The sequence below is a fragment of the Panthera uncia genome, assembly GCF_023721935.1.
Source record: "Panthera uncia isolate 11264 chromosome B2 unlocalized genomic scaffold, Puncia_PCG_1.0 HiC_scaffold_24, whole genome shotgun sequence".
Taxonomy (NCBI): domain Eukaryota; kingdom Metazoa; phylum Chordata; class Mammalia; order Carnivora; family Felidae; genus Panthera; species Panthera uncia.
In genome coordinates this window covers 101,755,522-101,782,766 of record NW_026057580.1, presented here as the reverse complement: position 1 = coordinate 101,782,766, position 27,245 = coordinate 101,755,522, and the positions used below count along the sequence as shown (strand labels likewise).

Here is a 27,245-nt window from a genome sequence, read left to right as displayed (position 1 = left end):
CATTGTCAATTGACTTTCGACAAGGGTGTCAAAATAATTAAATGAGGAGAGAATTATCATTCCAACAAATGACATTCAGATAAGTGGATATCCACATGTAACAGATGTTGGACCCCTTCCTCACACCATACAGAAAAGTCAACTCAATATGGATCATACACGTGAATCTAAGAGTTAAAACTATCAAACTCCTAGAAGAAAACATAAAGGTAAATCTTTATGGTCTTGGATCAGACAATAGTTTCTTAGACAGGACACCAAAGCACAAAAAACAACAACAACTGGACTTTATGAAATTAAAAGCTTTTGTGCTGTAAACTGTATCGACAAGAAAGTGAAAACATAACCCACAGAATGGAAGAAAATATTTGCAAATCGTATATCTGATATGAGACTTGTACCTTGAATATAAACAAAACTCGTAAAACCCAATAATAAAAAGATGAATAACACAATTAAAAATGGGCAAAAGACCCAGGTAGACATTATTTTAAGAAATAAATACAAATGGACGATAAGCACATGAAAAGATGCACAACATCATTAGTCATTAGGGAAATGCAAATCAAAACCACATGAGGTACCACTTACACTCACAATAACTAGTATTGAAAAGCATGTGGAGAAAACTTGATACGTTGCTGGTAGGAATGTAAAATGGCACAGAAACTTTGGAAAACTGTTTGACAGTTCCTTAAAATGTTAAACATGGAGTTATCATGTGACATAACAGTTCCATCTGAAGGTATAGACCCAAAAGAAAAGAAACAGAGGTTAGCACAAAAACCTGAACATGGACCATTATTCATAACAGCTAAAAGGCAAAAATAACGCAAATGTCCATCAACTGATGAATGGATAAATTAGGTGTGAGATATCTATACCATGGGATATTACTCAATAATAATAATAAAATGAAATACTGATACATGGCACAAAATGGATGACTCTCCAAGCATTGGGATAAGTGAAAGAATCTAGTCACAAAAAAGCCCATATTGTATGGTTACATTGATATGAAATGTCTAGACCAAGAAAATCTATAAAGATGGAATGTAAATGAAAAGTTGCTTAGGGCTGTGGGGATGGTGTTGGTGGTTGGAGGGAAGAGACAATGACTGCGAATGCTTACAGGGTCTCTTTTAGGGGTGATGCACATGTTCTAAAATTAAAATGAGGTTGTGGAGGGGCACCTGGGTGGCTCAGTTGGTTAAGCGTCCAACTTTGGCTCAGGTCATGATCTCACGGTTCATGGGTTCAAACCCCACGTCAGGCTCTGTGCTGACATCTCAGAGCCTGGAGCCTGCTTCGGATTCTGTGTCTGCCTCTCTCTCTCTCTGCCCCACCCCAACTCGTGCTCTATCTTTCTCTGTCTCAAAAATAAATGAAACATTAAAAAAATAAATAAAATTAGGTTGTGGTGCTGGTTGCACGGCTTTGTGAACATATCAGAAAACATGGAAGTATACACTTTAAATGGGCAAACTATATGGTATATTACTTATATCTTAATAAAGCTATTAAAAAAATGTCTGGTGCAAGTTTAACACAAAAATCTGACCAGTGTTTGCTCACTGAGGTTATTTGTGATTTTTGAGGTCTATGCTTTATTTTACATTTTTACATTTAACAGCACTACAGTGTAATTTGTGCTGTTCATCTCTATCATAAACTGTATGTGTCTAAGGACAGGGTTTGTTTATTATTTGTTTGTTTATTTATTTATTTATTTATAAATGTTTATTTATTTTTGAGAGAGAGAGAGAGAGAGAGAGAGAATGAATGAATGAATAAATAGGGGAGGGGCAGAGGGAGGGAGACAGAGAATCCAAAGCAGGCTCCACGCTGACAGCAGAGAGTCCGACAGGGACTCAAACTTGACCATGAGATCATGACCTGAGCTGAGGTCGGACGCTCAACCGACTGAGCCACTCAGGTGCCCCTAAAATGGATTATTTTTACTAATTTTTACACCTTAATTTTCTTGCTAGTGCGTTGTCCAGAGTACCTAAAAATGTTTTGTTGAGTATATAAATTTTGGGCTAAATTAATGTATCTTGCATTAGCTTTAGGGTAGACATTTTACATATAGTCAACTAATCCTCTTCAAGTCTCTTATGTCGATTGTTGTTAAGCCAGAGCAATTCCATCTTGTGCTTTGGCAATAATTTCTTTTTTTTTGAAATCAAAGTTAAGAGCTTTACATTTATTTGTTAGATTTGATCTCAGATACCATCGGTCATTCTAGCCAGTTAAGATTTTCTTAGATCTGCAATCCCTATTAAAATAACACCAGCATTCTTCACAGAGCTAGAACAAACAATCCTAAAATTTGTATGGAGCCAGAAAAGACCCTGAATAGCCAAAGCAATCTTGAAAAACAAAACCAAAGATGAAGGCATCACAATCCCAGACTTCAAACTGTATTACAAAGCTATAATCATTAGGACAGTATGGTACTGGCACAAAAGCAGACACTCAGATCAATGGAACAGAATAGAGAACTCAGAAATGGACCCACAAACGTATGGCCAACTCATCTTTGACAAAGCAGGAAAGAATATCCAATGGAATAAAGATGGTCTCTTCAGCAAGTGGTGCTGGGAAAACTGGACAGTGACATGCAGGAGAATGAACCTGGACTACTTTCTTACACCAGACACAAAAATAAACTCAAAATGGATGAAAGACCTCAATGTAAGACAGGAAACCATCAAAATCCTCGAGGAGAAAGCAGGCAAAAACCTCTTTGATCTTGGCCACAGCAACTTCTTACTCAACACGTCTCTGGAGGCAAGGGAAACAAAAGCAAAAATGAACTATTGGGACCTCACGAAAATAAAAAGCTTCTGCACAGTGAAGGAAACAATCAACAAAGCTAAAAGGCAACCGACGGAATGGGAGGAGATATTTGCAAATGACATATCAGATAAAGGAATAGTATCCAAAATCTATAAAGAACTTATCAAACTCAACACCCAAAAAACAAATAATCCAGTGAAGAAATGGGCAAAAGATACGAATCGACACTTCTCCAAAGAAGACATCCAGATGGCCAACAGACACATGAAAAAATGCTCAACATCACTCATCATCAGAGAAATACAAATCAAAACCACAATGAGATACCACCTCACACCTGTCAGAACGGCTAATATTAACAACTCAGGCAACAACAGATGTTGGCAAGGATGCGGAGAAAGAGGATATCTTTTGCACTGTTGGTGGGAATGCAAGCTGGTGCAGCCACTCTGGAAAACAGTATGGAGGTTCCTCAAAAAATTAAAAATTGAACTACCCTATGATCCAGCAATTGCACTACTAGGAATCTATCCGAGGGATACAGGTGTGCTGTTTTGAAGAGGCACATGCACCCCAATGTTTATAGCAGCACTATCGACAGTAGCCAAAATATGGAAAGAGCCCAAATGTCCATTGATGGATGAATGGATAAAGAAGATGTGGTATATATATGCAATGGACTATTTACTTGGCAATCAAAAAGAATGAAATCTTGCCATTTGCAACTACATGGATGGAACTAGAGGGTATTATGCTAAGCAAAATTAGTCAGAGAAAGACATGTATCATATGGCTTCACTCATATGAGGAATTTAAGATACGAAACAGATGAACATAAGGGAAGGGAAGCAAAAATAATATAAAAACAGGGAGGGGGACAAGACATGAGACTCTTCAATATAGGTAACAAACAGGGGGGTGCTGGAGGGGTTGTGGGAGGGAGGATGGGCTAGATGGGTAAGGAACATTAAGGAATCGACTCCTGAAATCATTATTGCATTACATGCTAATTTGGATGTAAACAAACAAACAAATACATAAATAAATAAATAGATTTTCTTAGATTTTTTTCTCTATCATCTAGTCTCTATTTTTATCTGCTTTGTATCACAGATAAATCTGAAAAAGCACACTGATTATTAAAGACTTATAAGTTTATTATTAAAGACTTAGAGGTCTTTCTCCAAGATGTTGATAATAACATTGAATAGGAGAGAGCCCAAATCAAAGACTGGTGGAACAACAAACACTCACTTAAAGACTGACTTGGTTAATGGCTCTACTTACCTATACTCTGAGTTCGTCCAGGGGCTAGAATGTCTTTGGCAGTGTCCTTCTACCTGCCACTCATAATCCATCTGACAAGCTCAGATTTAATGCCAGTTCTTTCATGGACCACTGACTGATCACCTCAGCTAGAATCTCCCTCTCCATCTATCTATTTATTTGTACTACTCTTGCAATAATCTGATACTACCTTGAATTACAATTGTTCATGTATGTGTCTCAGCATCTGTTGTAGACCATAAGAGACTTAAAAGGAGGAATTGTGTGATTTCTTTGATACTTTACCTCTTAGAATTTAAGAATGCTTAATAAGCTTTATAAATAACAAAAGGAATATCCAATGCTATTAAAATACTATTAAATCTCACACATTCAGGGGTTATATATATTTAGAATTGCACATATAATTCTTTTTTTAAGCTTATTTATTTATTTTGGAAGAGGGAGAGTGAGCAAGCGGGGAAGGGGAAGAGAGAGAGGGAAGAGAATCTCAAGCAAGCTCCATGCTGTCAGCACAGAGCCCAATATGGGGCTCAAACTCATGAACGGTGAGATCATGACCTGAGCCAAAATCAAAAGTTGATGCGCAATCCACTGAGCCACCCAGGCACCCCTAGATTTATGTTTATAATTCTAAAGGAAATTGATATAGTACATATCAAAAACTCTGCTAGAGTAGGTACCTTTCCCCAATCTTCAATGATTCATGACATGATTTGCAGGTGCATCAAGATTTGTACGTTTAGAGAGTGAATCATCTTATAGTTTTCAAACCAGTCCGTACTAGCTTGGAATGTGATGTTTCTTGCACTTGTCCTTCTTCTGTTTTATTTCTGCCAGTCTTGGTCCAATGCTTGGGTAACTGCTCTGCCTTTTTATGTTGCTCTAGTGCTTAGAGGTGTGTTGCTCTGGTTGTGTTCTTCCATCCCTAGATTCTGCTGGAGTGTAGCCCAACAAAACCTCTTCTCTATGCACCATTGTCACAGAAGCACATCAATGGAAAGGTGGACAATAACTCTCATGCTATTCTCCCATTTCGGCGGGTGGAACTGAGCCACACGTACGAAAAAGGATGGAGGGCTTTACATTTTTGATTCGCAGTATTAAAACCTATAACTTCTAAACCGTGATTTCCAACACTGTGACTGGATAGGGATTACAGTATCTTCCTGGTAACATTCATCATTTTGTTCAACAAATATTTCCCGAGTGCCTACCATGTGCTGATTACACTGCTCTCGATGTCGGAGATATATCCGTGAACAAGACGAATACAATCTCCACGCTCAAGGAACTCACATTGGAATGGAAATAAGAGACCCAAAACAACTTTGTCCATAAAATTTTCCTGACAGTTATTAAGAAAATAAAACAAAATAGTGTCTGGATTATAGGTTTTTCATTTTAAAGATTTCGAAAAATGTTTATTCATTTTTGAGAGAGAGAGAGAGAGAGAGAGAGAGAGAGACAGAGAGACTGAATGTGAGTGGGGGAGGGGCAGAGATAGAGGGAGACACAGAATTGGAAGCAGGCTCTAGGCTCTGAGCTGTCAGTGCAGAGCCTGACGTGGGGCTTGAACTCGCGAACCGTGAGATCATGACCTGAACTGCAATCGGACGCTCAAGTGACCGAGCCACCCAGGTGCCCTTAGTTTTTTCACTTTAAACGCTAGGATGCCTAGGACTACAATGAACATTTCCAAACTAATAATTCAGACTTCAATTGATTTATACATTTGGCAATATATGTTCAGTACTATTTCTTCCTCAACAGCAAGCTGCCACCTCAGACCACCCCCACTCCAAACTTCCCTGCCCACTAATCCAAAATTTTGCTGGGTTTACATTCCTCCCAGGAATTTAGAAGTTAATCTGAACTCTCTTAAACCCATCAGAGTAGTCTTACCCTCTTTGGTTGTGACTGTTTCAGGCAGAGGCATATGACCCAATCCTTGCTAATGAGACTTGAGGTCTGACACAAGACTTCTGAGGAAGGTTTCCTGGCTCTTAAAAAAAAACAAAGACATGGGAAGAAGAGATAGTCTTCTCTACCACTGGACATCAGGTTTTGTCCTGGATGAAACACCTGTACCTGTGACAATCATTTTGCAACCGTAAAAAAGCCAGTGTGGGTATACAGCCAACATGCCCAAGAAGGCATGAAAGAAGAAAGAAAGAAAGAGAAAGAAAGAAAAAGAAAGAGAAAGAAAAAGGAAAAAAGAAAAAGAAAGAGAAAGAGAAAAAGAAAGAAAGAAAAAGAAAGAAAGAAAGAAAGAAAGAAAGAAAGAAAGAATGAAAGAAAGAAGCTATACTTTTGAAGACACAGTGGAGCCATGGAAGCATCCAGCCCTGGAGGCACCACCATTTTGCATCTTCTTGCAATGTGAGATATGTTTTTTCTGTTACCAGCAGCCTAAAGCATTTTAACAGATAAAAGTAGATATAAATGCACATATGTAATGAGCATTCTGACTGATTGATTAAATGTATATGTAGGCATAAATTACCTCCTCACTCCATTTGTGATTGTCACATTTATTTTTACCTCAGGCAAAAGCAACTGTAGAATTAGAAAATTTCAGGGTTGAGAATAAATATCTGAATTTACTACAATTAAAGAAATCAATTCACTATCTCCTGGTTACACTACAATAAAATAGATGCTTATAAACCTGTTAACTGCTTAAGACCTAATAAGACATCAAATAAGCCAATTTTCCTTTAAGTTCCTTAATACAAAATAAAAATCTGATGTTGAGCCCAGTCTCCTTTTATCACGGGAACAAACAGAGAACAGTCATTGCTATCAATTGCCTGTTTGTTCTCCCAGAGAGCTCTCCCACAAGCATACATTAAGAGGGGGGTGGGGGGGACAGGGTTCCTTTTCATACTGCCTTTTCTTCTCAACTACAGTTTCTCCATTGGGTCTACTTTTAAATAAAATGAAAGCAAAAATGCTAAACTATTACTGCCAGAAAATAGCTTTCTCTAAAAATGAAATGCCAATTGTCTTGCAAATATTTTCTGCTTCTCATTTGCAGTGTTCTACTGGTCACTTTGATATAGCCAAAGCTTCTGAATATTTATAAAGATCTGTTATTTATTTCTTTATTTCTTTATTTGAGAAAGACCGGAAAGGCAGTAACCACCTCATTGGGTTGTTATTTAGCAATTCAACCTTTATATCTAAAGGACAAATGGTAAGAAACTGTATTTGTGAAAAATCTAAATATATAGCCTTCATAAAGTCACTTCTGTCAGTGTAACTCTACCAGTCATCTTGGTGTATTGAGACTCGGAACAAATTTTAAGTGGTGAGTGAGGCATGGGGTGGGTAGATGAAATTGCACTGAAAATAACCTGTTCATGCTCAAAACAATCATAGGTCTTGTCTCCACCCAGAACCAACAGCACCTCTTGCTCTGCTCATCTTCTGGTTTGTTCTTCTATCATACTAACATGTAGCATGTAACCTTGATATTTCTTCCTGCTTGCTTCCCCTAACCACCAACCCTCAGTAGTCCTTGGGGAATAAAGAGCATCCCTCCTTCCCTCCAACTCCCCAGAGGAAGAGAGAAGCTGGTCAATCTCCTACCCATGCTCAACCTTTTCAAGTTTATTTACTTATTTATTGTGAGAGAGTCAGAGAAAACGCGAGTCAGGGAGGGGCAGAGAGAGAGGGAGAATCCCAAGCAGGCTCCACAAGGTCGGTGCGCAGAGCCCACTACAGGCTCGAACCCACTAAACTGTGAGATCTGACCTGAGCTGAAATCAAGAGTTGGACGCTTAACAGACTGAACCACCCAGGCGCCCCTACACGAACCCAACTTTTTGAAAGGAATCAGTTTCTGTATCCTCAACTTCCAGATATATTTTTTTTCTGAAGATGATTTACTTGAGAGGGCTTGGTTCCTATGTGTTTAGAAAAGATTTTAGTAAAAACTGTTCCTATGAGTTTAGAAAGAATAAAAACGTATCCATCACTTGTCCCAAATCTTACTACGGTATATTGCCCAGGCCTGTAAACATTTTGTGGAGAGCTAAACAAAGAAATAGAGAGAAACAATGGTTTGAAGAAGGCTCTTTTACTGATTTTTTAAGGCAACTTAAACACATAAGGCTTATTAACTTTCCCTGTCTTATACACAATTTTGTGAAGTCTTAGTGCCGGTAAAGTAATATTTTAGGTCACGTAGGGATGGATGCTCTCAGTTTAAAACAGCCAAAGCAGCATAGGTTATTGAAGCCGATCTTTTCAAATGCAACTGGAATGTTTTTGTGGGTCTACCAAAAATTTTGGTGGTATATTTGATAAATCCACACATCAACATTTTATGTAATTTTTTTTCAGATTTGTAATGCTTGATTTAATAAGGCAGGTAAAGTCTATTTTTTCAAATCAAATCATGAGATGTTTTTTACAATTACAGTCAATTCTCATCTTATCTCATTTCATGTTTTCTACCTCCTAATAACAAAAATAAATTTACTTAAAGTTATAATACAATTTCAGATATCAAATTTAAACGGTGTGAGTTACATGAGCAAACATTTTTTTAGGAGGCAGGGAAGCAAAATAGTTTAAAGACCAATAATTGATGGATTCTTATGGTCTCCATTATATGGTCACTTCTGCCCCTTGTCAGCTGAAGCCCCTTTGTTTGAACTCAGTTTTTGCTTATGAGCAACAACGAACAGAACTGCATCTTTTCAGACAAAGAGAGGCCCTTCTCCAGCATAATCAGAAATGCGAAATTTTTATTAACACAGCACTTTGACATTGAAAGCACTATTCTAAGAGCTTTATAAATATTAATTTGTGTAGTCCTAATAACAGTCCCAAGGGGATCACTGTTATGCCCCCATTTAGTCAGTAGCAAAACTGGCATTCAAATTCAGTCTGCCTGGTTCTCTTGGTCTTTGCTTTTATTTATTTATTTTTAATTACATTCAATTAACTAATTTATTTTTATTTATTTATTTATTTTTTACTATTTCTTTGATTTAAATCCCAGTTAGTTAACATATAGTGAAATAATGATTTCAGGAACGGAATCTAGTGATTCATCGCTTAAATACAACATCCAGTGCTCATCCCAACAAGTGTCCTCCTTAATGCCCCTTGCCCACTGAGCCCATCCCCCCACCCACAACCCCTCCAGCAATCCTCAGTTTGTTCTCTGTATTTAAGAGTCTCTTACGGTTTGCCTCCCTCCCCGATTTTATATTCTTTTTGCTTCCTTTCCTATGTGGGGGAAAATGTATTACCATGTAGGTAGTCATAATTATAATGGTATGGGTTTTAACTTGATAAACCAGTTGTGAATCTTTCAAGAAGTCAGCTTTTGCATAGCAAAGGAAACCAATAAAACAAATACGGCAGCCTACTGAATAGGAGAAGAGATTTACAAATTACACATGTGATAGAGGGTTAATGCCCAAAATACATAAAGAGTTTATACAACTCAACGCCAAAAAAAAAACAAACCCAAATAATCCAATGAAAAAGTGGGCAGAGGAACTGAAGAGATATTTTTCCAAACAAGATATACAGATAGCCAACGGACACAAGAAAAGATGCTCAACATCACTAATCATCAGGGTAAATCAAACCTCACACCTGTAAGAGTGGCTAAAATAAAAACGTAAGAAACAACAAGGGTTGGCAAGGATGTGAAGAAAAAGGGACCCTTGTGCGCTCTTTGGTGGGAATGTAAATTGGTGCCACCACTGTGGAAAATTGTACGGAGGTTCTTCAAAAAACAGAAATACCACATTTACCCACAGGAAAAGAAAAAAAAGCACGAATCTGAAAAGATACGTGTTTATCCCTCTGTTGATTGCAGCGTTATTTACAATAACCAAGATAGGGAAGCAACTTAGATGTCCATCAATAGATGAATGGGTAAAGAAGAAGTGGTATATACACGCAAAGGAATATTACCCAGCCATAAAAAAGAACGAGATCTTGCCTTTTGCAACAACGTGGATGGACCTATAGGGTATTATGCTAAGTGACATAAGCCAGACAAAGACAAATACCGCATGATTTCACTTATATGTGGAATCTAAAACACAAATGAATAAGCACACAAAAGGCAGAAACGGACCCATAAACACAGAGAACAAACTGATGGCCCCCAGAGAGGAAAGGCAAAATGGGTGAAGAGGTGTAGAGGTGTGGGTGATGCAGGCTTCCAGTTATGGAACGAATAAGTCATGGGAATCAAAGGTACAGCAGAGGGAATATAGTCAATGGAATCGTAATAGCGTCATCTGGTGACAGATGGGAGCTGCACTTGGGGTGAGCGTAGCGCAATGGCTAAACTTATGGAATCACTATGTTGTGCACTTGAAACTAATGTAACGTTGTAGGTCAACGATACTGAAAAAAAAAGGCTTGTTTAGTGCCACTTGGTTCCAGATCTCAGCCTCACTGCCATCCAAAGCGAGTTGAAGCGCACTGAGTTTGAATGCTCTTGGTGTCTCTTTCTGAGGATGGGGGCCCATTTTGCTTTCCAGTGCCCTTCCTTTCTAAGTAACGAAGTGAGACAAATCCCACAGGGTGGGCTCGGTGCTGGCACATTCTCCAATTAAGGAAGAGTTTGATTCACTTGCCTGATTCTTGGTTCTTAACTTGGGCATGAAGGAAAAATGGTGAAGTAGTTTCTGGGGAAATACCCGAATTGTTGATTTATCCACCAAATTCACTATTCCTAAGCTCCTTAAGGGTCCCAGAAGCCTGAGAATCCATTTAATATTGTGGCCCATGGATGCAGAGGAGGTAAAACAAAATCTAGGTGCCCCACACAAATAAGAACAACTAAAGGTTGGGGGGTAAGGAAAAAAAAAGCTCCACTGGAAAATACAACTTTATAAAGGAAAGGACTCATATTTTTCAGTTTGGTTTTGTGGGTGGTGAAGAAAGCTATAAAAAAAGAGCCTGAAAAAGTAGATAAAGAAAGAAAAACCAAAGGTAAGGAGGGTGAGTGAGAATGAGAGGAGAGGTGGGTTTAGAGCCAGAGGGCAGAGGGGATGGGGGTAGGGTAGCAGGGGGAAGGGGAGGGAAAGGCTGACTTGGAGAGAGGAACACTGCAAAGTGCTTTGATGCACTTGAACTTCTCCGGTCCCTTTCTTCCGTACACCACTGTTATCACTGCCCTTTGAAATTCTAATTAGCCAATTAATCACTGCTCACAGCCCCTTGCAGCTCACCAAAGGGAAAATGGTGTTCCCGGTTGCAGCCAAAGCAAAATCACCCCATGTCTATCTAGATGAACTCACGTAAAACCAGTCCTGGGGGGTAAAATTTCCCTCCTCCTGCCTTCAGCAGGCTTGGTGAATTTTAGGGGTCCCGGGTAATTTTCAACAACGAAACAATCCTGTAAAATTTTTGCCAAAAAAATCAGAATTTTAACAGGGCCGAAAACCTTTAAACACAGAGAGCTTCTTCCTATTGACTGCATTTTCAGTGTGACTGTCTTCTGTTTCAAATCTAGTCGCTTAGTCCTTGCCCCTATACACAAGATATTTGTGTAAATGGGGGACATCAATTCAGCACTAAGCAAGCTCTGTTGAAGCTTTGTCATGTTAATGTAGCCGCCAATGAAAGTAAAATTTTATTTTTAGATTTAACCTCATACATTGCCCCAAAGCAATTTTTTATTTCCAGCTGATGTATTTGAAGAAAATAGGCTCAGATTTATTGGGTCTGTTAATAAAAAAAAAAAAAAAAAAGAAAGAAAAGAAAATTAAATGACCTCCTGTAGTTTTGCTGCTGTTTATTGATCTCTTTCGAATTTAGCTAGCAATTCAATCTGCAGTAAGGCGTGTTGAATGAAATGGATTGTGAATGTGAAAGTGGAATGAACATTTAGAAAGCATTTTCAAGTCCCAGAAAGTAGCTTTAATAAATGAGAATAAATTAAATTCACATCACTGGGGAAAAAAAAAAAGATGGATTTTGTTTTAATGGTGAACTACACAGAAATCATTTATTGGATGTAGGATCTATTGGCCACTTTGAAGAAGCTAGCTCACCGAATGGATTGCTGTAGCTCTGATGAGCGAAGGATCCATCATAATCTATCTTTTAATGATACCTTCAGAGACTTTGAAAAATCACTTCTAACATCATTAGGGTAATTCAATCTTGCTTTCCTCATCCAACCATTGAAACTACTATGATCACGACTACTGCTAGTAGTAATGATAGTAATAAATAATTAATAATAATAATAAAAATAAGCACAAGTGACTTCACAATGAGAAGTAACTTCCTGGGGTGATTTCTCAGCATTAGATGAAGTGAACTCTGTACTGCCAAACCCACATGTATGTTTCCATACATTTCCTATTTCACCTTTGTTATGGTTGCCACTATTTGACCATCTCTTTCTTCTTGAAACTCCTTTGACTTCCCTAACACCACGCACCATTCTGTACTGTTTGTCTACAAGTTTCTGTCTTCTTCTAGGTCTTCCTCCTGGGATCCTTTGATTTAGCCAACTCTTTAATTTGCAGCTTTAATTTTTTTTAATGTTTACTCATTTTTTGAGAGAGAGAGAGAGAGAGAGAGAGAGAGTTGGGAGGGGCAGAGGGAGAAGGAGACACAGAATCCACAGTGGGCTCCAGGCTCTGAGCTGTCAGCACAAAGCCCGATATGAGGCTCGAACTGGCAAACTGCAAGATCATGACTTGAGCCAAAGTCAGATGCTCAACTGACTGAACCACCCAGGCTCCCCGTAACCTGCAGATTTAAAGTAAGCCTTAAATAACGAAGCTTCCCGGGGTTCTGCCCTCTTTCCTTTGCTTATCCTTTTCCTGGGCAAGCACTTTTATTCTCTTGGTGTCAGCTAACCCCTATATGTGGATTTCTCTTTCTTTTTCACAGTTCACCACTCATTCCTTTCCTCAAACTCAGTATGATGATAACTGAACTCATTATCTTTCCCCCAAATATGCTTCTGCCTCTGTATTCCCCAAAGATATCACCATCTACTCAACTGTCAACAGGAATCCTCATCTGACTTACACTACACAGGAAATGACTCGAGTGACTGTTTTCTCAATTCTTCCACCAGTGGCCCATATCTAGGACCATTCCAGATGCTCAGGAGGGAAGTTAATTCACTATATACAACAGATGCCTCTGGATATTAGAGCTTGATTGTCTCTAGGAATCCAGGTTGAGAAAGGTTGTATCTAATGGAAACCCAGCAGCCACCAGAAACATCTCCACCTCCTTCATTCCCCCAAACAGCTGTCCTCTTGACCCTATTTTTCACCCCCACTACACCTGGGGGGAGCCTCATGCGTAGATTTGCTGCCTAAAGCTCTACTTACTTTCCCCATGGGAATCCACTTCCTTTTTCTATACAGTTAGCTTTACCTCAGGTTAAATCACTACCTTCAGCTTTGCCTTCTCTAGTCCCTTCCCCGCCTGCCCCAAGTCATTTCTAAGATGCAGATCTGATCATACGCTTCTGCTCAAACACTTCAATGGCTCCTGCTGGATTTCAGATTAAAGTTTAAAGTCATTAGCATGACCGAATGCATTGTCACCCCTGTCCGTGCCCCCGCATTACCCACCATCCCACTTTCCCAAGGCTAAACTGCAGTCGAAACCATGCCCCAGGTAAAATTAGTTTCTTCCCGTGACTTCTATGGCACCCTGTATGTATCACGCTTTCTTTCAATCATTTATTCATTTAACAAAAATTTACAGAGTGCCAACTACATGCCAGACGGTGTTGTGTGCACCAGGGAGACAGTTATGGGCGAAAGAGTCTTTGTTCTCATGGAATCTAATTCTAGATGGAGAAACAGACAGTAAGCATAAACAAATTAAGGCAAATAACATAGAATAATGGTATGGTAAGGGACTTGGAGGTGCTTCCATTAGGGAAGTTGGGGCAAGTCTCTCCAGGAAGGTAACATGAACAGATAAGCGATGCCAAAAAAAAGAGGCTTTCTAAAGATCTAGAGGGAGAAGTCTCCGGTACAGGGAACAGCAAATTGAAAGTTCCCTGAGACTGGAACAAGATGTTTGAGAGATGGAAAGAAGCGAGGAAGGCTTCAGAAGTCACTCGAGTAAAGGACGAAAGGGAAAGATGTAGGAGACGCCATTGGGGGCCAGATAGGGGTTTGGATTTTATTTTAATTGCAGCAGAAAGGCATTGGAGGGTTTTAATCAGGGAAGAAGGTTCTTAGGACAGCTGGTAGGATCATAAGCAGGTCAAGAGCAGTGGCATAGTCTAGATTCAAAGTCATGGAGCCTTGAATTGGGATTTTAGGAAGATTGCGGGAAGCGCCATATTTGAAACACAGTTGGACGTAATGCTGATAGAAGGTGCCGATAAACTGTGCATGGTTTACCTCTGTGACTCTTTTGTAGTAAGTAAACTCTGTGGGGGAAAGGGGACTGTTACTCATACCTATATTTTTCGTCCCAAACGTAGTGCCTAGTGCCTAACAAGTCACTGAAACTGTTTTGTGAATGAAGGAAGCAATGGGAAAAATACATTTCAGCCAGGGTAGTCAGCAAAGACTTTATGGTAAATGTGAGAATTGACCTGTAACTTAAAAGACTGTAAATTTTTGACCAGTAGAAATTGAAGTAGAGGGAATGGGAGTCCCTAACATTTCTGAATCCTGGTACAGAAATACAAATGAAATCTACTACCTCATGTCTTAATATTTTAAAGTCATAAGTCAAACTAATAGACTGTTAAATAAAATGTGTTCTATCTATTCTAAAGTTATAAATCAAGCTAACAAACTGTTAAATAAAACATGCTCAATCCTTTTACCTTGACAAACATATTTTATAATCACCAGCTTCTACAATTTGGCAGTGGTATGGGAGAGCCAGCCCTTGGCCCCCGGCATGAGGCGTGCCCCCTCTCTTTATTCCCCAGGTTCCTCATAAGCACACATGTAAACACTCTGACCTGCAAGTCTAAACTCAGTCCACTTATCCCCAACCCTGGTCCCCATGCAGACAGGCCATGGAAACTGTCACTGGGCCATTGGAGCAGGGAATTCTGAGTCTCAGGTATCCCGACTATGGACTAGACAGCAGGATTTGGGTTTGGGGTGAGCACATCCCCTTGGTCCTGCCAGTTTTTCAGGAGGAAGGGTAAAGCCAGAGCAGGGTAAGGCCAGAGTAGGGTCCCCTAGAGCATGAAGCTGGAGGAAAGGCCATTGTCACTTGGATCTAAGGGCACTTCTGGTTGAAGGGGTAACTGTGGGAACCATGAGGCATATTGAGGGAATAGAGAATGACTAGTTTGTTTGGAGCAGATAATTCATACAGTGAGTGAAGATCAGATCCTAGATGGACAAGAGTCTGGGGATAAAGACCTTTGATCATACAGGCAATGGGGAATCAAACTCTTTAGCACAGGAAGAAATGATCAGATACTTGTGTGCAGGGCGGATGAGAATGCGGGAGAGACTGAGATCAGCAGAATTACTGGACTTTGAAGTTTGGGGCTAGAAGTAATAACAACTGAAAGCAGAGGGGGAAGGAGTTCATGTAATTTCTAAGAAGAAGAAGAGACAACCAATTAGATGTAGGGGCTGAAGGAAATGGAAGAACTGGGTCAAAGATGGTTTTGCAAGAGAAAATATGGCTGCTGTTTTGTTCCTCGGGCTGTGGACTGGATGTTAGTGTCCCCTCCAAATTCATATGCGGCAGTCCTAATGCGATGGTATTTGGAGATGGGACCTTCGGACGGTGGGGCCCCCCACAGTGGGATTGGTGTCCTTCTAAGAAGAGGAAAGAGCTAGCTATGGGAGGATATAAGGAGACGATAGTCTGTATGCCAGGATGTGCTACAGTCTTGATCTTGGACTTCCCAGCCTCCAGAACTGTGAAAATAAATGCTTGCTGTTGAAGCCACCCATTCTATGGTATTTTTGTTATAGCAGCTCAAGCTGACTAAGACTGTTAAGGAAGGCTGCTCTCCTTCTGAGAAGTCAAGGGAGGTGTTGTGGGTTTGCTTTCAACACCATTCCTGTAATCGAGGCCATCACTGACTTCTCACGGCTCCTATCAACCTGAGCACCCCCTGCTCCAAGGTCTTTTCAAGTGAGCCTCTCTCTCTAGCTCACCACCCCCATCCACGGTCTGGCTGAGCCCAGAAGTGCAACATTAACAGTGAGCTCTAAGTTATGTTCACCTTGGGAGGGGAGGGGAATATTTTAGAGATTCTAAAAATGTAGGATACTTTTGGGAAAGGATAAAGAAGTCCATCCTGAGGCAGGCACCCAAGTCGTGGTCGGATCAGATTAGATGATGACCTTCAAGAACAGAAGAGCTGACAGGGCGAGGTGGCCTCCAAACTGCTTGGGTTTGAATCCTGACTCTGCCTCTTGCCAACTGTGTTGACCTAGAAAATCCGGACCGGAACTTCTTCCAAAGTCCTGCGAGCATGAGCCTCTTCTGTCCTGACAGGGGTGCTGGGAGAGGGGGGGAAGCTGTCCCTCCTCCCGCCACTTGGAGGGGTGGGGACAAAGGCCAGGGAGCTTGTTCAGTCAGACGCGCTGGGGCACAGTGTCGTGATAGACTTAACAAATTAAAAGCATTTCCCATGAGGGGCGCCTGGGTGGCTCAGTCGATTAAGTGTCCGACTTCAGCTCAGGTCACGATCTCGCGGTCCGCGAGTTCGAGCCCCGCGTCAGGCTCTGGGCTGACGGCTCAGAGCCTGGAGCCTGCTTCCGATTCTGTGTCTCCCTCTCTCTCTGCCCCTCCCCCGTTCATGCTGTGTCTCTCTCTAACTCAAAAATAAATAAACGTTAAAAAAAAACAAAAAAAGCATTTCCCATGAAAGAAAACCAGGTCTATAGATTTGTACCATCGGACAGAACCGTAACAGTTTTGTAGTTTACGTATCGGAATAGAAAACAGCTTGTGGCAAAGACCCCAGTAATTTTACTTGGTAGGTTATTGTTTCCACTGGGCTCTTATCATAACCATGTGTCGGGATGTGCTAACTAGTTGTTTGTCACTAGTTCTTTTCTCCTGTCCTCTTTCCACTGTTGCTTGGCAGCTGAGTTTGTTTTCCATTTCAATCAGTGGCACACAATTTCAAGCAGATGTTCTACAAAGTGCTTGACTTTTAAGCAGAGTAGGCACGCAGTGCCCTCTTAACGGTGCAGCTACACTCAACCCAGAATCTGGTTTGCAAATGAGGGAGCAAATGAAGCTAGTCAGCCTGGGGACCCAGCTTCCTGAGCTTCCAGTGCTTTGATGGGGGGGTCGCCTCCCCTAATGTTATTGCCTGGACCCGCCCTGAAAGCGGCTTAGTGTTTAGGACCCGCACACGCCATTCCCTGGGGTGGGGAGGGGGGGGACAGAGGCCGGGCACAGATGTAGGGCTGAAGCACACTCTGTATCAGGGTGACCTGTGTTTGAGCCCTGCCTCCTTTGCCTGCTGACTGTGTGAACGCAGGCAAAGCTCTCAGTCTCTCGTCTGTAAAATGGGGAGAAGAATGGAATAGCACCTCATGGGCAACCATAGGGTTAAAAGTGATAAGGTGGGGCGCCTGGGTGGCTCAGGTCACGATCTCACAGCTCGTGAGTTCCAGCCCCGTGTCACGTCGGGCTCTGTTCTGACAGCTCAGAGCCTGGAGCCAGCTTCCGATTCAGTCTCTGTCTCTCTCTGCCCCTCCCCCACTGGCACACACACACACTCTCTCTCTCTGTCTCTCTCAAATATAAATAAACATTAAAAAAAGGGATAAGGCCCATAAAGCATGTTAAGTTCAGTGACCTACACACAGCGAGCACTAGGTTCGTGCCCAAGTAGTGGTATCGTTTCTGGCTTGAATTTAAAAAATCTGAACAATATTCCTATGGGGCTGGTTGCTATTAATGTTATCACTGAGTTATAGATGAGGAAGCCGAGGCACAGAGAGACGAAGTAACTTGCCCAAGGTGGCCCAGCCAGTAAGTGGCAGAGCAGTCTGGCCCCAGAGTCTCTCTGTTTGGTGCTGTTTGGAGCTAAGTGGGCCTGGATGGTGCATAATAATCAGTGCACACTCTGTTTTAGGCACCAGGGGTAAGCACTTTACAGCCCAAGATTTCGTTGAACAAACCAGCCTAATTCTCTCACCATGTTTTGGGGGATGTTAGTACTATTTTCTTTTTTTTTTTTTAAATGTTTCCTTATTTATTTTTGAGAAAGAGAGAGAGAGCAAGCATGCACAATCGGGGGAGGGGCAGAGAGAGAGAGAGAGAGAGACAGACAGACAGAACCTGAAGCAGTTTCCAGGCTCTGAGCTGTCAGCGCAGACCCTGAGGGGGGGCTTGAACCCACGAACTGTGAGATCATGACCTGAGCCGAAGTCAGACGCTCAACCTACCGAGCCACCCAGGCGCCCCATCACTCTTTTCCTGGTAGAGATGAGGAATATCAGATCCAATGAGGTCAGAGAGGACATACGTTCCTGAGCGGGGCTGACTCGAGTGCTGGTGTCCCACCCTGTTTCCCTGTGCCCTGCTGGGCAGTGCCCCGGACCCTTCAAAGTGGACGGACCCGAGTGGTCACCTCACATAAATGTCCCCAGGATGCCAACAGGCTTCCTGGGGATGCACGGGTTGAAGCCCACGTGTCCTGACTCCAGCCCGTTGTTTTATGGTTTTTTTTGTTCATGATATTACAATAACAATATCAACTGCACTGTAAGTAATTCAATACACTTCATGTTTTCTTTTCTTCTGGCCACAAGTCTTATAATAACAAAAATATTCTAAAATGAATAAATATTAAAAGCCTAATTTGCACAAACATGAGGCAGCCCAGAAGGCCAAGTAAACAAGAAATCTGGGCACCTTTCTTTAGAAAATAAAAGTAGTAGGAAAAAGAAACAAGCTAAAAAGGGGTAAAAGTAGACGTGGGAAAATAATGCTGCAAAATTTCTTCACGTTACCCATGTTCCAGAAAATTACTGTCCTGGCTGCTTATTAGAATGTATTGCTGGTTATAGTTCTGCTATAGGAAAAGTTGTTTTGTTTTTGTTTTTTACTTGTTTATTTATGTATTTTGAGAGAGAGAGGGAGCGAGCAGGAGAGATGCAGAGAGAGGGAGAGAGAGGGGATCCCAAGCAGACTCCACGCTATCAGCACAGAGCCCAACGCAGGACTTGAACCCGCAAACAGTGAGATGGCGACCTGAGCTGAAACCAAGAGTCAGATGCTTAACTGAGCCGCCCAGGTGCCTCTGTGTTTGTTTTTGAATTAGGTATTTCTTCTAGTTTGGCGCCTTAAATCCCCAAATCTTAGTATTGTGGAAAAGTCCAGGCATGCTCTCCCTACTAGGTGATTCTAACGGATTTTACACTGGAACCTTATACCTGGGGATCCAATGAAATGACACCACAATTCGTCATCAGTAAAATGTTAAATCATTAAAATGTTGCTTTCTATGATCTCCCATGCAGGGCTTCTTATTACGGAGAATCTCCTTTTCAAATGTTTTAACCTATTATAAGTTTCCTCATGACGAGCCATGAGGAAAGGCGGGCTGCCAAAATCTCTGTAGATGTCCTAAAGACAGCCTCGCGCCCCTCCAGGGGGCACAAGACCATAAGAAACGCGCCGCATTAGCTATTGCCAAACCACTTTACGGAAGGCCTATTTACCATCATTTAAACAGTCCGAGTCTTATAAATGTTTCCTCTTCTAGAACCTCTGCCTTGTTATGACACACATTTTGAAATTGTATTAACTTCCAAGAAACTGAGATCCACACACTGCTGATTTCCAAATGGGGCTGTTTTCTTCCAGATATTTACTGGATTTCAGATGGAATAAGACAGGTGGTCTTAGGCTCAAAGCTATTCAAAGGCAGATAGAAAAAAATCCAGCAGGGCCAGCAGCCTTTGCCACCGAGAGCCTGTCCCAGTACTGGCAGGACTCCTCTGGGTCTTTGGTCCAATTCTGCAGAGACAGGTGACGGGTGATCCCCATGCTGGTCTCAGATGAACCTGGCGTCCCTGGGCCCCCGGGGACCCAGGGGAGTCAGAGACAGACCCGCCTGCCTCCCTAGACTCTTTTGGTCTGGAACAAATCTGAGCCGTTCACCTGTGACAACCTCACAGGGCCACAGCTGAGCGGTGAACGAGGTGCCAGGGAGGAAGCAGGTGGAGAGGGTCCGGTCTTTCTCTTTGTCTTGCCTGTCCCGCTCAGTTCAGCAGAAACACACTGAGCTCCTGTTAACGTTTGCCAAAAAGCTGTTTGTCACGGAGGCTTGCAATCTCCCTCTCATGCAAAGCACTCTGGTAGTAGGAGCTTCACCTCCCCTCTTCTCCTCCACGTCCTCCTTTTCTGGTATCACAGAGCTAGGAGAAATACCAAATAAATATACACCTTGGTGCATCTGGAGACTCAGTTGTATTTAAGGCCAAATGACACCTGAGAGGGTCCTTGTGGGAGAACGGAGATGGGACACGATTGTTATCCTAAGAGAAGATGCTACTTTCTGCTGAGGGCTTTACTTGCATCATCTCAATTAATCCTTAAAACAACTCTATTGGGAAATACTATTTTTAATTCCATGTTACAGAGAACGAGGCCTAGAGAAATGAAGTAACTTGTCAAGAGTCATTCGGTTGGTAAGTGATGGATTCAACACCCAAACCCAGGTTGGACGAACTTCGGAGTCCAAGAACTTGCCCATTGTTTGCTACGCTGTATTTATCATTTAATCCCGGATCAACACGTGGGAAACGAGGGGCGTACGAGCATTTTACTCCTCTGAACAGGCCTTTTTTTGACTTCACATCAAAATGCATGCACCGCCAGTTTCTAGCTGCTACCAAACGCACACATCAGAAATACAGCTCAACCCAGCGTCATGAGCCATGGATACTCTCGTCAGACAAAAACCCACCCGGATACATTGCGCTCGGTGTGGAGTGACAGAACTGTCATAAAGGTAATCATGTAAAACACGAAATCTGCCATTATTGTGTTTCTGAATTTCCGAGAAGGCGCGTTGTTTTGTGTACTGGCTAATGACGAGCACGCTTCTATTCATCAGCTCCAGTTTTATACCCTTGGGAGGAGGCTTATCATAACTATCAAACCAGAGATATAAAAGATTAGGAAACATTTAGTTTTAGGAAATAATGGCTTGGAACCCCAGTCAATCAAAAGCGCAAGGGGGAAGATGAACAATACGGTTATGATGCCAGCTGGAGAATCTTTATAGTTGGACCTTGACAATGGTTTGCAAGTTTTCGTATTGCAGACGGTAGAAAGGAGGCTGCCTAGGAGAATGACAGTCTCCAAGAAAATATAGACAGAAGATACTTACAAGACCCTGGAATTGAAAATGACTTCTAATGCAATCCCTGCTTTCAGGATTGACCATTTCAATGTTTATAAGAGCCGAGAGGTCAACAGAACTGTCAAGATTTAATAATACCTGTATGGGTAATTTTCTTGAGAAGCCAAAAGAATGCCCAGTCTTTCTTCCCAATACTCCAACACACACACACACACACACACACACACACACCCTTTGGTCAGGGAATTCTGGGCTTCAATAGCAATTACGTCTTGACTGAATCACTGAATTATATTAATTGAAATGATCTTCACGCTTTAAAGTTGAACTTTGCTCTGAGTTTTGCTATGGACAATTTACCAATCCCCTAAAAGCCGAGCAAAGAGATTCTTGACCTGGATTTCACAAATAGGCTCCCCTGAAACAGAACAAATAATTTGTATGTGTAGTATCCTACAGAGAAGGTTCAGAGCTTTAATCAGATTCTCAAAGGAGTCTGAGTCCCCTTCAAGGGTCAAGACCATCCTAGAGGCCTGTATGCGGCTGAGAGAAGTCAGAATTTTAAAAGGAGTCCTGTTTCACTCTAACTCAACACTTTCTAGAGCCTTGTGCTTACTGGAGGCTCTAGCCCAGCTGTTGCTTGTTATGAAAACCAAGACAGCTGTGGGAGGTATTGGGGTCAGATGCAGGTTTTACCAGGAGAAGCTGGCAGTGTCCGAGTCCCCATTAGAATGATGCATGGCACAGGTTTGAGTATAGGGACTGTTTTGAGATGCTCGGGGGTCAGTCCTTAATCTGTCACTCTCTACTGGTTGGAGTTGGTCCCACGAATGGCTTCCTGTCCACTTTTTTCATCTACAAAGTGGAGGGAAATAAGACCTTGTCTCTCAACACTTTTGGGAGGATTAAATGAGATCCCGTGGATGGGGGGGCGTGACGCACAGTCACCTACCTGTAACCCCTGGGAACAGGTGTGTTTTGGAATTCAGCCTTTGGTTTTCTTAGAAATGTAATATATTTCTATCTTCGATATCACTTAACGCCACCAACATCATCCATGGCTAAATATATGGATATTTCTACAGCAAAACGATGAATATTCACAGTAAGAGGGATGAATCAAGATTACAGTCTTACGTCAATCCAAGGCAGGTCCGCCACCCCAAATTTTCAGTGGTCAGAGCACTTGGACTTCGCGATCAAGAATAAGCAGTTGTATACCTGTCTTCTCACAACTGTTGCTTGAATCTTTCTCTAGTTTCCCAAGGTCCTAATTCTTATGCCTCTCATGGCTTGTCCTCACATTTATACTCCTTTGACATCAGTGTTGGGCCCATGGCCGAACGAACTACCCAGTGTATCTCTCTTACCTTGGCTTGTCCTTATATTTATAGTCCTTTGACATCAGTGTTGGGCCCATGGCCGAACGAGCTACCCGTGCATCTCTCTTACCTTCACACTCATTTGAACTGCGTCCTGAATAACACGGTGGCTCCCCTCTCCTACCAATGCTCTGGGTGAAGAAGATTTTTCTCTTCTCTTGGCTTTGTCTTAAACTCTCCCAATTTCCGAGGCAGTCTCTCTTGCCACAGCTCCAGTACTCCAAGGGCTGTCTGCTGCCTGTCTAATAAATTCTCGAGGAGCTATCAAATGACTCCTAGTGACGTTGGTTTGTTCACTGGTCAGCAGAACACTCTTCCCCTGAAGACGAGAGGGGACATTCCTCAGTTTCATTCAGGTATGCCTGAGAGCTGCTTCCAGACTGCTTGAGAATGAATGACGTTGCAAATCCTCCTGAGGACAGCACTCCTAGATTCTCTTCCCCATTCCAGAGTGCCCTCGGAGAAGGAATGTGGGCTCCAGTACCAACATCACAACCCAGAGCAACACTTCCAGTGGCACCGTGCCAGTCAGCAGCAGGTGGCAGCTGTCGAAGGCCACCTGCATGATACCGTGTGGCCGCGGGGATCACACAGTTTAGCATGGGTGCGGTGCAAAGAGCATGATCAGACATATGAGAGTTTGATTTCTAATTCATTCACATGCTGTGGGACCTTGGGTCAGTTACTTAAACTCTCTGGGCTTCAAGCTGTAACATGGGGGATGATATTACCTACTGGACAAGGACTCTAACCTAAATAAATGTCCCAATACATTTCCAGTCCCTTCCTTCATTGCCTCTCCACTGGTTTTCTCTTCCCAGCCCAGGAAACCCTTGAAGAGCAAGAATATGTCTTCTTTTTGTGTTTATTCCTAGCACAGGGTCTGGCCCACAGCAAGCATGTAACAAGCTATTGAATGAATGAATGAATGAATGAATGAATGAATTCAGGTGTTTTTGTTGGAGGTGGCACATCTTTGGTTCCTCCTAAATCTGATATTCATAATTTGATAAGAGGCCATTAGGATGAAGATGAGCCAGAGTTTTATGGTCCAAAGAACCATATTTCCTTCCAAGGTAGATAACAGAGTTACGCTGCCCGAGCTTTTTCATTCCATATTCGTGTTTTCTTTTAAAAATGGAACTTTTAACTTTACAGAGTAATACCTCTTACTAACTAGTATTAGAAGGGTCGCATTTTTAAAAAGATGTCCCAATTTCAAGCAAGATTTGAAGATCTACTATAACTCCATACCGTTTCCTCTAATCTCCAACTATTATTAAAGCTTAGCTAAATCCTAGTGTTCCCTTGGGTTCAGGCAGATTGTAATGACCAAAGCAATTCTGAAATGTTTCAGTAGACTCTAAGATTCATCGAGGGCTTTGGAAATTAAGACACTGTAAATTTAAAAACCTATTCGAGCAGCTCTGTATTTAATTATTCTTCCACTCTCTTGGAATAGAGATGAATCGAAATGATTTTGAACATATTAACATACAAATCACTGGTGCTATTTTGCAACATTTTTGATTGGCCTCGGCATCTTTACCTGCAAAAGGGGCGCTCTTGGCGTTGTTATGCCCTGGGAAACACTCATGGAAACACCCAGGGTTTTGCCTAACTGTGAAAAGCTGCAGGGCTGGATGGAATGTTATTTTGACATACAGCCCCAAATCCTTTTTGGTGCTTATTTGTCATAATCCCAAGATTACGTGGTCTAGCAATAAATAAGGGCTATGTACGTTTTTACTTACAATTGATATTTTTCTTTCTGTCTGATTCTTAAGGGTACACTTTTTCTTTTTTGCCTATGATAGGGTAAAACAAAAGTCTTTGTGAGCAATCGCTGTGCCGAGAATCCACATAGGAGAGGAGGAAGATCCGGGAAGAGAGGAAGCTTGAAGTTAGGTGAGAGCAGAAGAGTGAGGCCGGCTGGCTGGAATTTTCTCTCACTGTTGTGGGAGGTAATAGAATGCATTTCTCCAGAGAGCACACTGACAGTGGAGGTATAAAGAGTGCTCTGGAACCCTGGAGGTAAAATGCTCGATATAGCTTCCAGTGGGTAAGGACAAAGTGGGGAATAAAGGTGTGTAAATTCCTCATACTTAGCCTAGGTGATCTGGCACTTGTTCCAGGATTCAAGCACATGTATACGCTTAACTCAGCCCGGGCCCCATGCGGTGCTCACCACGAAAAGGAAAATCTCTCTTAATTTCTCTTTTCTGTCTATTCCCTTCTTATTGCTTCCAATAGAATCTTAAACTACACCTGAGTAGAGGTGCACAGTCTACTTCATCTCTTCTGATGACAAGAGGGGGCTGCACAAGATGGGAAGTGGCAGAAACAGCCTTTGATTAATATTTCAGTCACAGGGGAGGAATCCGGCTACATGATAAAGGCATATTAAGAAATAGCTCCCAGACAAATGTATTTTGTGAGTTCCTCTTGAATCATCCAACATCGCATTCACACTGCATCAGAATTCAGGTGATTTATACAGTCGCATTAGGGTCTATTAGTATTAATGGGAAATATGCATGTATATCAATATATGCATTAGTGGAGACAGACTGCCCAAAGGGTTTCTGCTTTTGGGGTGAGAGCTGCTATGATTTGTCCCGTCTCCACAGTGGAAATAGAATTATGCCCATTAATTAAGTGTTCGATATTCCATGCTCAGCAGAAAAAGGGCTCACTCTTAAAGACACAAATAAAACTATATTTTACATTTGTAATTAAAAGCATGATGGAAAATGGCTGTGTCTTATTACTATTATTTAACAAGAATTTTTTTTAACGTTTATTTATTTTTGAGAGACAGAGTACCAGCAGGGGAGGGGCAGAGACAGAGAGGGAGACACGGAATCCCAAGCAGGCTCTGGGCTCCGAGCCGCCAGCACAGAGCCTGACACGGGGCTAGAACCCACGAACCGTAAGATCATGACTTCAGCCGAAGTCGGACACTTCACCGACTGAGCCTCCCAGGCACCCATCTTATTACTATTATTTATTATTTGCTATTCACAGTTTATTTTTACTATCAACTGTGTTTAGTCATGAATTACAGTGAAAGAGAGCAGTTTCTCAGTCCTTGATTCCCATGTCAAAGAGGAAGAAATAGGTCAAGTTTGGTAGGGATTTTATATGGAGAGGCATCCCAGAAGTAAAGTAATAAACTGTCAGAAAAGATCATAGCTCTAATCCACAAAGCAGGGAAAGGCTAAGGCTTTGTCCTGCTCATATTCTGGTGCAAAGAAGTTTTAAGTCAAATTAGAGGCAATAAGAACTCCACGATGTGTTATTGTATCAGCAATGATGATTTCAGCTGCTAATAACGGAAGACCAATTCAGAATGTCTTAACCTACTGGGAGGTGGATGATTTCACAAGAAGGAGGTCCAAATTGTCTCAGGGTTAATTTGCCTGTTCTAGTGTGCAAGGACCCTGTCCACCCCTCCCCTCCACCATCCATCTGGTCATCTTTATACTTCACAGGTGAAAAATGCTGCTACAGTTTCTGGTCTCAGTTGTAGACCCAACAATGCCAGTGGAGGAAGAAAGATCTCTTTCTGTGCATCTCTTTTTGTTGGTAGGCAAATTTTTCCAAGTGTTCCTTAACAGCCGGCCCTAGGTCATGTTCCTCTTCCAAAATCAATACGTAGTGAAAGAAGAATTCCATCATTGGCTTAGGTAATCAATTTGCCATCCCATTCCAAGAGTTCTAGAGAGGGTCACTGTCCAAGCTCATGGTCTCCCAGAAGAAACAGTATACCACATGGAATAGAGGGCCCCGAGGGAAGGAAGCAGGGGGTGGTAGGGCAGGAATGGATAGACAGTCATCTGTGTGTGTGCTATGCCAGTGAGTGCCATTACTGGGCTCCTCAAAGGTCTGTTTAAATGCAGTCATGGGGGCACCTGGATGGCTCAGTTGGTTAAGCGTCTGACTCTTGATTTTGGCTCAGGTCATGACCTCGTGGTTGGTGAGTTTGAGCCCCACGTCTGACTCTGCACTGATAGTGGGGAGTCTGCTTGGTATATTCTCTCTCTCTCTCTCTCTCTCCTCCTCCTCCTCCTCCTCCTCCTCCTCTCTTTCTGCTCCTCCCCCACGTGTGGTTGCTCTGTCTCTCCCTCTCTCTCAAAATAAATAAATAAACTTACAAAAAATATTAAAAAAACCAAACAAATGCAGTCATGGGCACCTGGGGCCTCATTGGCCTGCATGAGTAAGTGCCAGCCTTTATCCTAAATCTGATTCAATATAGTTGGTCCAAAGACTTAAACATTACGGCTTGGGGCTTGAAGCCAGCCCTAGCTGCAGTTTCTAGATTTAGCAGATTAATGACAAACTATTGAGCAGACTGCTTATTCTGAAGCTAAACCTTTGACCCCCAACTGACAATTGTTTTAAGTGGAAAAAAGAGAAGAATGATGGGGAAATAAGATGAAATTAATACAGCTTGTATCTTGGTTATTCTTAGC

The 27,245-nt window shown here is 41.9% G+C and overlaps 1 protein-coding gene across 1 annotated transcript in view; it reads right to left on the bottom strand.

Moving 5' to 3' along the window:
* The window catches only part of SASH1 (SAM and SH3 domain containing 1), a 312,995-nt gene extending 289,977 nt beyond the window's left edge, over positions 1-23,018 (bottom strand). Inside the window, exon 1 of the mRNA XM_049654504.1 lies at positions 22,838-23,018. Coding sequence (XP_049510461.1) covers positions 22,838-22,849 — 12 coding nt within the window. The 5' untranslated portion in view covers positions 22,850-23,018. The remainder of the gene's footprint in view (positions 1-22,837) is intronic.
* Between the last annotated feature and the right edge of the window lie 4,227 nt (positions 23,019-27,245).